Below are 16,501 nucleotides of genomic sequence, written 5' to 3' on the forward strand. Positions count from 1 at the left end.
TATGTAAGTGACATGTAAGGGTTAATTTACTAAGAGAAGCTTTAGTATTTGGTTTCATTTGATAGACAAGCAGCATAATGTAGCAGAATCATCTGTCATCAGTGGCGATGATGACCGAAGGTAAAGGAAATGTCATATTATACAGGAACACAGTGTGACATCTATACTGATGTGTTCGGTCCTTTCTCTATTTGTGGGAATTGAACAAGAAAAAAGAACATCACCAAACATTTGCCCTTTGTTTTGGGCTTTTATGTCACAAATCTTCTGTGGAAATCCACACATCATATCAAATCTGCTGTGAACCCCCACAGCACAGAGGGAGAAAGATAAATGTATGTGACAGAAGCAATCTTTGCTATAACTCGTATCGATTCCAATAACAACTAGCTGCCGTCCCACTGATGGTTTCTTGATCCTCCTACTTTGGGAGGATATCTTCACATGACAGATGGATAAATTTACAGAGCGAGAAGGGGAGCTTTAGCACTGTATTTACCCACCTCCTAAAATTATGATTAAAATGTTCCTCTTCCAAACATGGATTTGGTTGTGATTATAACCTCTGGCACTAATAACAATGAAACTAATTTGTGAAGAATCCAGTGATGGAAGTGTCTCAGATTCTTTGTTTCAGTAACCATAGAGTGAAAATACTGCTACAGCCATTCATTCAAAATGTCACTGAAATAAACATACAGTAAAAATAACTGTAAAAATGTACTCATTATGCAAGGAGTTAAATGATTACATATAATTGAACATATTAGCAGTATTTTAATATCATAGCTGGTTGAGGTGGAACTTATAAACTTATAAAACACCAGTCACTTTATACTTGTTTACTTTGTTTAAATCAACACGCAATATCCAGTGTCTGTGCATACATAGTCATGTCTATTTACATAGCTCACTTCAATGTACCTACCTATGTACATATTGGAACACTTGCACATATTCTTTATATTCTACTTTAGTATTTTTTATACATTGCATTTCTATAATATTCTTTTTTACCTAAAATTTTTATAGTATCGTATTTTATTCTTAGCTTATCTTTATTCGTATGTGTAGTGCTGTTACACTGTTTCGTGCTCTTATGATGAGCTGACCGGTTGCTCTTGTCCAGCACATTTCATTGTATACTTGACTCTTGTTAACTTACACATGATAAATAAAGTATTTCATATATTTGTGGGTAAATGTACTGTATGACAAAGCACCCTCGATGCTCGTTTTAGGTTATGAAACAATATTTCTATAACTATAGTGGAGCAGAAGTATTAAGTAGCATAAGATATTAAAACAAAGATAAAGTGCTCAATTGTTGTCTGTGTTGAGGATTTTACAAGTCTGTTGTGACATGTGTTCTGCTGACCTCCAGTGGTATTTATGCAAACTACAAAAGCTGTTCAATTTGAGTGCTGATCTATGTGGCGCCCTGTGTGGTGAAAAATATTTTCCACTCAAGCTGTTTGGTCATAGCACAGCTGTTGGAGCCACCAGCTTGCACACATACCAGAGAACAGATGGAGCAGTTAGAAGTGTATTTAATGAACCCTAAAGTCACATCTACACTTCATCTGTGGTCTGGTATCCACAAGAAAATGTACTGAAGCATACGTACAGTTTTAAGGTGTTTTAAAATGACACTACAGGTTTATGAAAGAGATTTTACTGCGTCTCTGTTCCAAATCAAACATCTACTACAGTTTGGGCTGGTATCTGTCTTTCTTATCAGTCTCATTTCTAGGTCCTGCAGACACACCCCTCATATAGAAACTCAGGCATTCCACAGCTGTCTTTCGAGGACAGTCGGACACCTGAAATTAGGTCAAAGATCCTAACACATTCTTTGTTAACCAAGCAGAAAATACAAAACTGTATTACCTGGTGTTTGCAGGCAACATATATCACGTCTTGGCAGTGTTCAGTGTATAGTATTGTTTCTGATTGCAAAATGCCTTGGTCTAGATTTTGAAATTGAGCAAAGCAGTTCACAGTAACAGAAACCAAGAACAGGTCAGGCGTGTTTCTGCTTCAAATGAACTTAAGTTAGTATGTTGCAAATCAAATGCAGCCAAGTTTCTTTTTTTTGTTTTGGCAGCGATAAGTCCAAAGGAATTAAGTTAAGACATTTCCAAAAAACTCAGAACGCAGAAACGAAACTGTATAAAATAAAGCAACAGGTGGGAGTTTGATTAATAAGAAGAACAGCGATGACAGGGAAGACAGGAAGATAAAGCGACTTAAAGGAATAATTTGACATTTTAAGAACTAAACTGAAAATCAACAGCTAGATCAATGCTAAATTGGTGAAGTACTCTCAAGAAACGGATCATTGTAAAGCTACGATAAGCAGTTAACAAAACTGACTGACAATGAACATAGCTTTGCCACCAGTTCACCCACTTTCCACTGAGACGCTATCAATCTTATACATTTTAAATCCCAGCGCATTTTAGAGACCGACATTTGAAACAGGATAGAAGGACAAAGCTGCACACAAGGTAATTCCTTTGTGCTAACAGGATTAATTCACCTTGTGTCAGAGGATGACACTGTATTAAGTTCACACTAACATTGGCATTTGTTGGGTCTGGCGACTTGACACGTCTGACTCCAGCACCATAGCTGCACAACAACATAATAAAACCATATAGGTGCAATCACCAGTGTAAGCACGATTTAATCCATCTTGGACATTTGTTTATGTAATATTATACATTTTGCATGTATAAAGAGCTTAAAAATGATCACCTGTAACAAAGGTTGCTGTAGTTCATGAAGCCTTCTGGAGAGGCTGAGATGTTTATCTGTGAAGGAGTGCTGGTCAGCAGTCGTATCGTGAACCTGGCATACTCGGGCATGTTAAATAGCATTTCTTGGGTCTCATTGCAGAAGATTTTTATTTTTTATTTTTGTGACGTTTGTGTTGAATTTTTGGAAAAATAACTTAAATATACATAGCAGACATGTTTGATATGTGACATATAAACAGACTTCTCTGAGTCTGCGGTAGCTCTCTTCATTCTACTTTTAGATACACATACAGATACACATTAAAAACTCAGTGAAAGGCTGGCAGTTTGTCTCATACAGTGGAGTACTTTCACCTCAGACGAGCCTTCACACACAGGCTTGGCTGTTCTGCCTCTGTAGCGAGGAGGCTGCTCCACTCCAAATATACAGTTCAAAAAAGCCTCCAGCACAAGTTCTCCTTGTCCTCCTCTAATCCAGGAGTCCAGAACTGCAGCCTTTAGTATATGAAAGGCTCTTCTTGCATTGCTAATGTTGATTAGTAACAATATTCTGTGTAAGTTCACATGGAGTGAAATGTTGATTTTGTGACGTAGATTGTGAAACATCAATACCGTGCATTTGTGAAACGACACTAAACAAAGTTGAAACAACATAACACAAAGATACATTGTGCATAATTAAACAATAATATTGCATATTTCTACAAATTTAATCTTTTATTTTTGTGACAAGAGTTCCCCCAAAGAGAACATGGAGTGTAGTGTCTTCACATAGTCACTCTCCTCTCAGTTTTCAGTGTCTCCCACACAGACCAATAACTTGATCAGCTGTTATTACCAGCAGCCAGCTGGTGTCACAGCTTTTTCCTACATAGCAACAATTTGTTCAGCTATGTGCAGTAAGCAGTGCTAAGTGAAAAGCTTACAAACGGATATGGCTGTAAGCCATTTGGAAAAAAAAAAGTGTCCTTGCCAACTTGTTGTTTATCATACATCCAGGATGGTGCCCTCTTTGTTCTGAAGCTTCAACAGACAAGGGTGTCCTTTTAAAGACACATTTCTTATCTATCCTTTGAGCAGCTTCAGTCCTGTGCAGCACATTGAGGGCCTCCTATGGCATACTCCTGCCACTGTGAGACAAAAGGCAGCAGCTGTCGAATGAAGGACTAAATCCCACGTGTCTAAACAATCTGCAGACTTGTGGTCGCACACGTACTCCAAACACATCTCTCACACAGCGTCGGTGTGCGGTGGTTCTGTTGAGTCTGCTGTTAGAGGTGTGTGTGTTGTGCTGGTGTCCATCATGCTGAGCTTCTCTGTCCCGTTCCTTGGCTCTTCCCTTCGTCGCACCCTTTGCCTACATGATCTCCACCTACTGACAGAGATGTAAACATATTATATACAAGATCCAAGTACATTTTTATTTATAGTCAAAATTTGGACACAGCTTTCTACTTAATGTTTTTTTCTTTATTTATACTATTGTCTACATTGTAGATTAAAGCAGTCTCACACCACCAACTATTTCACTCATTTTGGTGAAACAGTATCATATTTTATGGAGAAAATGTTTTCTAGCTTTCCCTTACATTTCCAACTGCTCTGCATCAACTCTCTGTGATTTACGTTCCTGTGGGTGTCATGATGGACAGTAAAATAAACATCTGCTAACTGTAGCTGCTGTTAGCTAAAGTTAGGTGTCGTGCCAGAACTGGAGCTGGGCAAGCAAGCAATGTAATCAGGCTCAGCAGCCTCTGTACATAATGACAGAGGCTGAGGATGTTGATGGAGGAAGCTAAGAAAAGAAAAGGAGAGAGTGACTGAGCAAGTATCTCTGGGATGGACCAGAGAAAAGACTAAAAGTCAGACACCGAGGTGGGCTTCTTGATTTTGGACTAATGTAATATTAGCTGACTGTTATGTCTTGTGTTGCACTTGTTTGATGTTTGGCTGTTAGCAAAGTTGCCGCTAGTTTTTGATCATATTGTAATCGTAACAAATACACAAGTACAGCTGTCCATTAATTATTATTATTTGCTTCAACACTGCAAACTTTAAAACTATGAAATAACACATATGGAATTATGTGGTTAGCATTATTATATTTTACATTGTTTATAGAAAGCACATTTTGCTTTGGGTTCTCTTGATAAGCTTTATGAGGTTGTCACCTGCAATGGTTTTACAAAAGTCTGTGAGTTTCCACATATATTGAGCTGCTTTTCCTTTACTCTGCAGTCCAACTAATACCGGGCCATTTCAAGTGGCTTTAAATTGGGTAATTGGGGAGGCCAGGTCACCTAATGCAGCACTCCAGCACTCTGCTTATTGTTAAAACAAATAATGGTCCCACTTAGCACAGACCAGATGGGAAAGCATGTCACTGCAGAATGCTGTAGTAGCCATGTTGGTTAAGTGTGCCATGAATTTTGAAACAAATCCTCAATAGTGTCACTAGCAAAGCACAACCCCACCATCACATTTCCTCCCCATGCTTCACATTGGGAACCACACATGCAGATGCCACCTCTTGACCTCCTCTGCAACTCACAACGACACGGCAGTCAGAACTAAAAAACCTCAGACTTGACTCATCAGACCAAAGTACAGATTTCCACTGGTCTAATGTCCATTCTTGTGTTTCTTGGTCCAAACAATTGTCTTCTTCTTGTTGTTCTCCCTCAGTAGTGGTTTCTTTGCAGCATTTCCTCTGTGAAGGCCTAATTCACTCAGTCTCCTACGAACAGTGTCTGCTACTTGAACTCTGTGACACATTTATTTGGGGTCTAATCTGAGGTGCCGTTGACTGGTAATTACCATATATCAACACCACCTCTGAATATCACAACTGATGGTCTCAAACAGGCAATAAATTCAACAAATTAACTTTTGACCAGGAACAATTACTTGAGAAATTAATTGAAAACCACTCCAGGTAACCTCATGAAGCAGAGAGAATGCAGAGAGTGTGTTAAGTGTTGTCATCAAAGCTACGTTGAAGAAGTATAAAACATCATGTGTTTAAACTTTGAATTGGTACTGTATGTGTAGCTAAAACCAACCAAACCAATCATTAATCACGCTTCCTTTTTAAATCAGACTAAATCGGGAAATTCACTTTCTTACAGAGTGAGATTAGAGGATTGTTACTACCTTTATGTATATCTGTTAGCTTTAGAGGGGCTTATCTTTGAACACAGCCAGTTAGCTGAGACAGCAAATAAATCACATTATGTCTGCCCAACAAGCACGAAAACTTACTGTGAGCAAAAGCAGATGAATACAATGAGAAGAATGAGAAGAATAAGCCCTGCTATGACGCAGACGATTATGATATGTCGTTTCTCTCCTCTCTGTGAGTCCAGGTCCAGGTATTCACACCTGGAACCAATGTAACCTTGCTGACACCTGAGGCAAAGAAAGAGAAAAACTTTCTTGACTTTCATGTCCAAGTTTATTCATTCAAAAACCCATTGTAGTGCAGGAACACACAGTAACAGCTCATGAAAAACTCCACTGCCAATTTCATCTGTTCCATTTTAGATTTCTTTTCATTTTTCTCTGTCTTTGCTGTCAAGACTTCTCCCAATTGCTTTTACAGCTGTATCACTCTTTCTCAATCGGAATTACCTCCATCTTTTTTCAGACGTCTCTCACCTGCAAGACGGTGCCTTCTGTTCTTTAATGTAACGACACTCCCCATGGACACAATAGTTGTCTAGTTCTTCTGGACATTTTGAGAAGTGGCCGTTCCACTTGACTGTATCGACTGTGTCTGCTGGAGAAATTAAATCATATTTAAAATTAGTGTCATGATGAGTGTGTTCAAGGGCAATTCAGTACAACAGTATTTCATAAATGAATGAATCGTGAAGTTTCTGAAATATTGTGTACCAAGGAGTAGCTGGATATTTTGGGAAATTTCGCTGAATTATTTGAGAAGATTGATGCCACTGTGATGTCTGCCCATTTAATATAAGCCTACAGGCAGACCGGAAACAGGAAAATAGCTGGCCTAGCTTTGTCTGAAGGTAACCAAATCCACCTATCAGCATCATCAACACTCACTAAAATAACATACTATATGCTAGCTCTTGGCTGTCACTTAATATAGACCCTACAGATCACGTAACTCTCACCAGGAAAGCGAAAAAGCCCATTTCCCAAAATGTCTAACTATTTCTGCCTTGTTCCGTCATCTTGCTTTTTTTGACTGACGTGTTCACCTTCTGCCATTGCCTGGTGTATAAATAGACTGTTTGCAATATGATCCATTGAGGACTCCTGATGACTCGGTGCCGGGAAAAGCTTAGTGTCATCATTAACCACGTGTCTCATTTATTAGCCCTAGAGTTCTTTACCAAATGAAACACATGCTAAGGTGGCCTAGAGTTACCGTACAATTCTCCTTGTCTTCGCTCTACTTCACAAACACTAAAAACACACCCTAACACAGCTGCTAGTGGGTCATAATGCTGACCTTCTGACCACTAGTTATTCATAGTGCTTTTTATACTACAGGCTGCCGCTATCTTTACAACCCATTCCCATGATTACCTTTGAAAATGAGCTTGTAAAAGAATACTGCGGTTCGGGAGACATCAATGAGAGAGCTTTAGTTGTTAACTGAAACAGGAGATCCAGCTTGCTGCCATGATCTCATTGTTGCAAAGAAAAATATCCAGTTACAAAGTTCAAAGGAATAGTTTTGACAATACGTTTTTTTAGATCATAATTGATACATCTGTTCACTAAAACCAGCAGGTGGTTAGTTTTGCTTAGACTGGCAAGGAATAAAAGCATCTATTCGCTAACTAATTAACATGTTATATCTCTATTTGTTTAACGTTAACAAAAGAGTAGTTTCCAGTGCTACTGGAGATAGCTGACCAGCAGTTGCTTAGTTTAACTTAACCGGTAAAACATTTAGCCTGGAATGGAATAAAAACATCTGCCGGCACCAAAGCTAATTAACTAATTAAGTTATCTGAGTTAGTTAACTCAAAGTGTATCTCTGTTGTTCAGTCTGTACAGAAAACATGAGATGAGGAGTTATCGCTGTTTCCAGTCTTTCTGCTAAGCAAATTTGCTGTTGGTTCATATTTAGCATACAGACATGATGAGCTTGTATACACTTACTCTTATGCTTATAAGCTCTTAAGCATATGTCCAAAAATGTTGATTTTAATTTGGATAAAGCAGCTCCTAAATCTCTTTGTTGAAGAGAAGAATGTTGTTTCACCTTTTAATCCATCAGTCAAAGACAGAAGAATTTAATTACCGTAAGATAGCATTAGAGTTCCTCTCCACAACATGTAATTCAAAGACATAACAAGTGTCAGGCTCCTGATTAGTTCAGGCACTTTAATTACTCCTCTGCCCTGTGGACAGCCTGAAATATGACTCCTCCACGATGAACTGCCTGTATTTATGTCTTTTGTGTTTGCATGTTTACATCCACATTTGTGCTTTGCCCATTTGCCTATTAAAACCTAACCTGCCTTACTTCAAAGCAACCATTTATGACACCGTGAAGGAGCCGACTGGCGACTCCCGTCCATATCTACCTGTGCAATTGTCTCTGTTGCCATGGTGATGACAGTGGGACACAGTGCGATTGGCAGACTCGTCTGTGGCATTCCACTCTGCCAGGGAGTATTTGCATAAGGCCAGAGCTGCAGCCAGAAACACAAACAAGAAGACAGTCACACACTCACTCACACACATTCACAACAAACATATAAAGTATATATTTATATATGCACATGCATTTGTGACTATATTCCACCTACAGAATAGGAGCTACATATGAAATGAAGAAAGAAGAAAAACACGTTAACAATCATAGTTATTGGTAAATAGCTGGGTCATGATGCAAGCAAGCCTTGTAAGGTAGACGAGAGTGCTGATTTCTCAAGTTCACGCCCACTACTGTCTCTCTCTCTCTCTCTCTCTCTCTTTCTCTCTCTCTCCCTCTCCCTCACACACACATGCACGCACACACTTGTACTGCTCTAAACCTATTAAAAAAAAAAAAAACCCAACAACAACATATCACCAGCACTGGTCACTCCATATTAGGGAAGCCTGTTTTGACAATGCTAAGTAATCACAGCAGATATATTGCTGCTGGTGTATGGACTCTTCATTCAATCATTAACCAACACTGTACACTAGTGTACAAATATAGCTCAGTAGGGAGAGCAGTGTCTTCAAACCTGCTCCGGCTGCATTACTTTGATGGCACATTGATGTTGGAAAGGTGCGGCGACAATCAAAACAACACTATGTTCCTTGATAAGAGAACTGTCACTAGGAATAGCCTACACATTAAAAATCATAATTACATATAAACAACTTGTCTCCAAACTCTTTTATAATATTAAAACAAGCTGCTTTACAACCAATGAGTAGGGAGGGTGAACACTGATTAAAGTATAGGGATAAAACAACAGTAGATCTTACCTGTTACTATTCCTACATAGAGTCTGTACACCTTGGCCATCTCCTTACTTGATAAAAGTGCTCATCCGAGAGATAAAAGTTCTGTGTCATTGAGAGATAAGAGTGAATCTGGATCAATCCTTTCTCAGGGGTCAATGACCTTTGAAAAAGGTGTGGACAAGCTGTGCAAGTTCCCCAGTGGTGTGTCGTATTGTGGTCCTTCATTGATGGCAGTTAGGCTCATAGTCATCCAGGAAAGCTTGAGGCTATAACCTAAGAACACATAGAGAGCAAAGTGCCTCCCTGGACCGTGACTGGACTGCACTTCACCGTGTGTGTGTGTCTCTGTGTGTCTGTGTGTGTGTGTGTGTGTGTGTGTGTGTGTGTGTGTGTGTGTATGCGTGTGTGGGTGTGTGTGTGTTAGAATAGAAAAAGGGGGTGGCACTGAAACCAAACTCTGCTCTCTGCTCCCCGCCCACACCTTTAAAGGAGAATACGGCTCCATTCAAGCTATTCAGGTTATTAAGAACGACTGCACCTTTATGACTGACTTTCCTTTTCTCAGGAATTAAAGGGAAGGCAGAGCGCTCATTCACAGCGAATATTCACAGATTAACAGCGTGGTGCTTTCCCATTTTCCATTGTGTTGCCTTTTGGGATATGAACAAGTCTTACAAAACACTGAAATGCAATGCTGCAACAGCTGGACTGACTCCTGCAGAGTATGAATCAACTGGAAGAACTTTCAATATTATCATAACAATAATGTGATTAGTTTAGTATTGTCACAACTCTACTTCAGCTGACTGCTACAGTAAAATGCTGCACATTAATGCATAAAGTATTTCATCATTGCTGTATTGTTATTTTCACTACTGTATCTGAATGAGTAAGTATGTGAACAATTTCTCTGTGCTGCTTTGAGAAACTGAAATGAAATGACCAGCAGGTGGCATAAGTTGCCCATAATGTGTGCTCTTGGCTTATATGATAACCTACTTTCAAATTGGCCAGCTCCTATTATCCATTAAAACCACACAAAACAATGAAGCAAAAGTTAAGTTTATCAGGCTCTCTCTGCTTCTCTCATACCTTTCCTGTGATTTAACCTGCATATGCAAAACAGACCACTCATTTGGGAAAGGAAAAGAAAACATCAGAGATCATGAAAGAAGAGAAACAGTGCTTGCATGCTGTGGCAAAAAAAAAAAAAAAATCACAAAGCTGGGGTAAGAATTGGCTTAATTAGCACTTTGAGACAATTGTAAGAGAGAAACAGGAAAACAACAGTTAATGTTACGAAAATGAACCCCCCTATGAGTTGTCAAGTACTGTATTACCGCACAGAGAGATTTTTCCTGCCACAGACTTTGAGTCTCCAACCCAGCTCAAACCATGAACTACTGAACTCACACCACAGGAGTTTGGATGGGTTGTGGTGCACTACCCGTGCTCTTTTATTATGTTCCTTCATGTAAGAGGGTGACTGTGAAGTACTCATTATTGTTCCTTCAATAAGGAGAGAACAGCTGGAAATGAAAAGCAAAATGCAGTTTGAATGAAGACAGCTACAGAGCAAAGTTTAGTGTTATAATAGAGAGTAGGTGGACGGTGGGATTGCTCTTATCCCCTACAGGACTGCAGCTCATCGTGGTGATGGGGAAGCTGAAGGATTGTGCAATAAGCCCCCAAAATAGATCACTGAACTCAAAAGTAACACGTCTGTCTGAAGTGGACTGAATTGTGCTCTGCTGCACTGCACCACAACCACTGACAGTGTATAGAATAGACAGAATTTTCAGAATTTTGAAAATCTGAAAAGACGTGGCTCATCAATGGACTTGAGGCAGAGTGAATGATGCTCAAACAAGCCTTCTGTAATGGCACTGTTGTTAACTATGCACAACTCATAATTATAATGTAACTTTTGGGGTATTTTAAGATACTTAGAATAAAATTAACATATTTAAATGACTTGTACAATAATAAATAGAAATATATTCAATCTATTCAAATTTTAGTATGTTTTAAATATATACTGTAAACCAAAACACTAGTTTAAGTACTGTTTTTAATATAACATTTAAGATACGTTGCATATTTCATTACAAAAGTTAGAATTTAAATAATGTCAGTCAGTGGAAAACCAGTTTTGTATGACTCAAAAGACTCTATTGAAGAATGAAAAGGATGTTTGTTACTCTGTTGATCACCAGTACAGAATATATTGCAGCCACAGGACCTAAATAGCAATAGTTGTATGAAAAGCTTTGTTTTGTCAAACTGCATGCATTTTTATTTTTTATGTTTTGCATGCAAGTTATTTGGGGTTAGAAATATACAAAATTGTTGCTCACATAGCTTAGAGTTTCTCACATAGACAGTGTTCTTTTTCTACAAATTTTCTTGCAAGTGTCAAAAAGGGAAAACGTCTAATGTGTACATTTGAACAAAGGTTGTTAGGAAAGGAGGCATCACAATGGGAAAACTATTGAGACTCGTCCAAGAACCATGTACAGAGAGGAAAAGGAAGTGGCAAAGTAGGGAGCTCATGACTGGCTAGACCTCTTTTAGGCTGATGTAGACTTTTTCTGTGGCTATTGTCTACAACTTCAAATACCGTTTTATAAAGATTTCATACACAACAGATAAAATAAACAGACAAATTACTGAATAAAAGATGACTCAATTTCCACACAATGATTCATGTTTTATTTTGAATCCAGCATAGCCTTGAGCTTCTAAATAAATTCTAAAATCTTTAAAAGCACAAAGGCGGAGCAAAGTATGACTCTCTGTTGAATGTCTTTGCAGTTTTGAACAGGAAGGCCCAGTTTCCTCTCTGTGGCTGTGCTCCTAACTTGGACTAAACATCAGGAAGCTTCAACGCCGTGAGATTCCAAGGCGTAATTTAGAGCCCGGCTATAAACATCCGCTTTATACAATCCATAGTTTATCACTTTATGACTGCGCCAATATTAGAGCAATTACATTTAAACAGCATTAGCTTTCAAACTGTATTTAAATAAAGACCAGCATTAAGCAGGTTTATGTGAAGCCCTTTAATGTTAAAAAAAGCAAATATATTTGGCTATATAATAATGTTGTAAAACAGGACATGCATTCTTCGAAAACAAGAAATGAAAATCTTAAAAAAGGTTAAAAGCAAAATGAAATGTTCTTTCTTCTGTGAGTGAGATGCCACAGTTGTGTCCATTTCTTCTTCCCCTGCAAAAGGTGCAAATCTTTTTTATTCCTCCTTTGAAATGCAATAATAGGTCTTACTTACAAATAATGAATGTAAAACTACGTGGACTGACCTTCACACTACAGCGCAGGAACGTGGTTCTCTGAAGGGGTTGCTGCCTGTGGGGACTCCGACCAGCAGGGCATCTTTGCCTGCGTTATGCAGACAGTACTGCTGGAGCTCTGCAGCCGCCTGGGACACCTGGAAAACACAGGCATGTTTATTAAGATGGTACCAAATCTCTCTGATAAGTCACCTTTAAATAGTAAATGGACTTATTATCATATAGCTCCTTTCTGACCACTCAAAGCATTTTTTTTACAACACTTGTCATATTCACCCATTCACACGCATTCATACATTGATGGCAGAGGCTGCCATGCAAGGTACCAACTGCACAAGAGGAGCAGTACAGCACACCAAGCTCAACCATTCACACACAGTCACACACTGCCAGGGAGCAATTTGGGGTTCAGTATCTTGCTCAAGAACAGCAACCCTTTGATTACTGGACAACCTGCTCTATCATCTGAGCCACAGGCAGCCCTTAAATGATAAAAATGGTTTATAGGCATTAATTTTTCACTTTATTAACGGTTAATACATATTTACTAATGCTTTACAGATCAGATATAGGCCATTATTAAGAATAACCTTTGGGTTAGCAGGTTGTGGAAATCATCTTCTATTTTGATGTAGCTAATTAATGCATTAGGGAGATTAGGTCTAGAAAATTGCTATGAATATTTACAAACTTGATTAATTACTTTGGGAACGCTTCAACATTTATAACTGTAGACTTAATGAATGACTATAAGAACCCCTAAATAATTATTTGTTAACCTTTCTAATTCCAGGTGACTGACAGAGTTCTGTTGGTGTTTTGTTTGTTTTGTTTTTTTTTAGAAATTGAGAAACACAAGACTTTATTAATTATTTATTATCATTATAATGACAGACACTCAATGAGGGGTCTCCTTTATCAAATAAAGAGCAAAAAATGCAAATCATGTTTGATACTTGGGGAGGATTTTCCACATATTGGCACCCCAAAAATGGGAATTTTTTTATTATTGTTTGTAAATTACTTATAAATCATTAGTAGTGATTAATTCTTATAAAATAGTGATTTATCAAAAAACACTAAACTTTATTTGGATAGTCTGCCGACAAATAGTTAATAAAGGATTTGTAACATTTTATTAGTTGAGATAAAACTAATGTTTTCTGATATTACACCACAGGATTTGATTAGGTTTAGACATAAAAAAAACATCTTCCTTGTCACTCTATAGATAATCTGTGAAACATTTACAGACAAAGCAAAATGTTACAAAAACTATCTATAGGCTAGACTATCCAAATAAAGTGTTACAGAAAGTGGTACGATTTCTTTTAGGAACAGATCATGGTTATCAACATCTTTCTAAATAAGCGAGTGATTGGCCAAAAGGTTCATTTTCAGCTGTTGTTGCTTGGCCAATTGCTAAATTAACCTTTAAAACAACAATAAAAACAAACACAACAACAAAATGACAAAAAGAGTAAGCCAAGCAACATGCAGAGTGGAAAATGTACCGTATGTATGTCCACATACAAAACAAAGAGATAATAAGCAGACAAAACCATTGATAAAGTCTTGTGCAAAGGACAGGAGAGGACTTTAATAACAAAAACACACTTTGACTACATCACAAAATATTTAGATCTGTGACATTTGTTAAATTCTGACACATTTTGATATATTAAGTGTCTAGGGAGAGCATATAACATTTTTCTATCATCCTCTAAATTCACAACTGTTTTAGTTTCATGTATTTGTCTCTTAGGTGATAAATATGCCATAGCCCGGCTGTAATGTGTGGAATAGTATAGAACAAACACATACATATATACATACAATGCTGTAACAAGACAAGTGGGTGGCTAATAGATATATTGTATAAAATAAAAGCCTAAACTAAAATCCAAACTAAGATATCAGCCTTTTCATTCTAATGTTTTGTTTCTTTCCTTTACCTTGATTCTTTCCACGCTGGCCTCGAGCTTCAGTTGTTCCACCAGCCGTCGCATGTTGGATAAATTGGAATTAGAGGTCATGTTGTTGGAAATTGTTTTGGGAGAGAAAGATTCCTTGAAAAAAAATAGAAATGAAAAAAGAAGTCCCTTCAGTGTTTCAAGGCAGCAGCTAACTCCACTAATGGGCAGCAATGGGCTCGTGAAGAAAGACTGGCCGAGTTTCTTTCCAAATTACGTCAGTCTACTCCACTAAAGAAACAAGGAGAGACAGAAGCACAAACCTTCAAATGAACTTGAAAGGACACTTTAAATTAATCGTTTTGTTCTATATTTTAAATGTGATAAATGCTCTTTGTGCAAAGCAAATTCCCATCCATATGAAAGGCATATGTAGAGAGAAATGCACAATATGAAGTAGAGCTTGGATAAGGTTGCAAGGCAAGATGGAAAATGGGGAGGAAGGAGTGAAATATGCAAAGAAGGACAATGGCAGGAAGGGGAAATGAGCAACAAAGGAACTGGAAAAGGAGGAAAAGCAAAGAATGAAGAGTACAAGAAGACCAAGAATGAAGACGATGAGGGCAAGGATGAAGAGAAAAAGATGGATGAGGAAACAAAATTTGAGAAGGAGGCGGGAGGATTAGGCCTAAGATGTGTGTGAAGATGAAGGAGGATATGGTAGGAAGGAAGGAGGACGAGAGCATTGCAGAGATCTCGTTTTTCCCCTCCTCCAAACTCTTACTATCTAAAAGGTGGATTAGTTTTTGGACATATACAAATGTTGACATTTTTTTAGCAGTGTGTGTTCAAGTTACACAGTGTATGTAACATTAGAAATAAGATAAAGTTAGGATATGATGTATATTATGTAATATCATTATATGAATGTAACTCATAACATGCCAAATGAGTACTGATGTCTTACATGCGAACAAGCTAGTTAGCCATCAGGTTCAGGTTACACAAACGTGATCCAAGATTTAAGAGTAAAAAACTACGACGGAGTATTAGGGCCACATTAAGAAAAAATACATTTAAATTCAGGGAATAAAGTCGTAAGTATTAACTTCTGTAAAGTTGGAAAGATATTGGTAGATTTAAACTTCTGGGATCAATAACTCTCAAGTGAAACACTGTTAAAACACAAAACATATTTTCAACCGTAGTAAGATAGACATGTGAGTGTAATGTTCTTAGACAACACTAAGAACATCAGTGTTTACATGCAGGGACCAGGGGCGCCGCCAGGAATTTTAGGCCTCATGACAAAAAAATCAAATTGGGCCCCCTCTGGGCAGCTGTTGTCACCACATCTCTGGGCCCTAACTATCCCATCAAAAGCTTTACATAACTCTAATTAAAGACTTGCAACTGTTTAGCGTCTTGTAGTTCAATACTTGTACTAGCACAATATTTACTGCTGGTGATTTGTACATGCATGCAAGTCTGCATACAGTATGCAGTGCAGTTCACTATTTGATGCAAGATTAAAAGCCACCATAAAAATGTGCTAAAGGCCTTTTTTTTTTTTTTACAGTATCAATGTATCTTTATTGTAAAATTTCAAAATGGAAAATTCTCTTAACATTAATAAACGATTTAAAAAAAGAAAAGTGAACGAACTTCAAGATATATTACATTTTTAATCATAATAAATTAACATCATCCTCTTAGAACAATGAAAACAGCAGATTTTTTCAACTTAGCTGCACATATGTCAACAATATTTTTTGGGGGGCCCTGTCAGTCGTGGGGAGCCCTTGGAATTGTCCTAACTTTTCCCCCCTATACGGCGCCACTGGCAGGGACCGTCTACAAAGTGCAACACCGAAAAGAGATATTACAAAAATATCCAATAACTACAGATTACACTACAGCACTTAGTATAAAAAATGCCTTTCTTTCAAACCAAGTGTTTCACTGTTATCTGTTGGGGATCAATGAAGTGTGTAGTGAGTTTGGTGAAGTTTTGTTTCTTAATGTGGCCCTAATACTCATTATTATATACTAATTATTTAAATATTTAAAT

At 37.8% G+C, this 16,501-nt stretch overlaps 2 protein-coding genes across 3 annotated transcripts; both read right to left on the reverse strand.

The window, feature by feature from the left end:
* Nucleotides 1–3,461: 3,461 nt before the first annotated feature.
* On the reverse strand, nt 3,462–9,582 carry btc (betacellulin, epidermal growth factor family member). Its single transcript, XM_019258405.2, has 5 exons — nt 9,228–9,582; nt 8,330–8,437; nt 6,420–6,540; nt 6,024–6,170; nt 3,462–4,137 (listed from the first exon to the last, which is right to left on the reverse strand). Exons 1-5 carry the CDS (start codon nt 9,265–9,267, stop codon nt 3,993–3,995), a joined length of 561 nt encoding a protein of 186 aa, XP_019113950.1. The 5' UTR covers nt 9,268–9,582; the 3' UTR covers nt 3,462–3,992.
* A 2,313-nt stretch (nt 9,583–11,895) lies between these two features.
* Nucleotides 11,896–15,007, reverse strand: gng10 (guanine nucleotide binding protein (G protein), gamma 10). Of its 2 annotated transcripts, XM_027282248.1 has the most exons (4): nt 14,754–15,007; nt 14,473–14,586; nt 12,527–12,654; nt 11,896–12,434 (listed from the first exon to the last, which is right to left on the reverse strand). In XM_027282248.1, exons 2-3 carry the CDS (start codon nt 14,551–14,553, stop codon nt 12,529–12,531), a joined length of 207 nt encoding a protein of 68 aa, XP_027138049.1. In that variant the 5' UTR covers nt 14,554–14,586; nt 14,754–15,007; the 3' UTR covers nt 11,896–12,434; nt 12,527–12,528. The 2 variants fall into 2 exon arrangements, with proteins under 2 accessions (XP_027138049.1, XP_019109207.1); XM_019253662.2 differs by having other exon boundaries at nt 14,473–14,946.
* Between the last annotated feature and the right edge of the window lie 1,494 nt (nt 15,008–16,501).

The sequence above is a fragment of the Larimichthys crocea genome, chromosome IX (genome assembly GCF_000972845.2).
Source record: "Larimichthys crocea isolate SSNF chromosome IX, L_crocea_2.0, whole genome shotgun sequence".
Lineage (NCBI taxonomy): Eukaryota > Metazoa > Chordata > Actinopteri > Sciaenidae > Larimichthys > Larimichthys crocea.

Coding starts and splice junctions, on each gene's coding strand:
- btc (XM_019258405.2), bottom strand. CDS start 9,267: ATGGCCAAGGTGTACAGACTCTATGTAGGAATAGTAACAG. Junction 8,438..9,227: donor CTATGTAGGAATAGTAACAG/GTAAGATCTACT, acceptor TTCTGGCTGCAG/CTCTGGCCTTATGCAAATAC. Junction 6,541..8,329: donor CAACAGAGACAATTGCACAG/GTAGATATGGAC, acceptor TAATTTCTCCAG/CAGACACAGTCGATACAGTC.
- gng10 (XM_027282248.1), bottom strand. CDS start 14,553: ATGACCTCTAATTCCAATTTATCCAACATGCGACGGCTGGTGGAACAA. Junction 12,655..14,472: donor CCAGCGTGGAAAGAATCAAG/GTAAAGGAAAGA, acceptor TGTGTTTTCCAG/GTGTCCCAGGCGGCTGCAGA.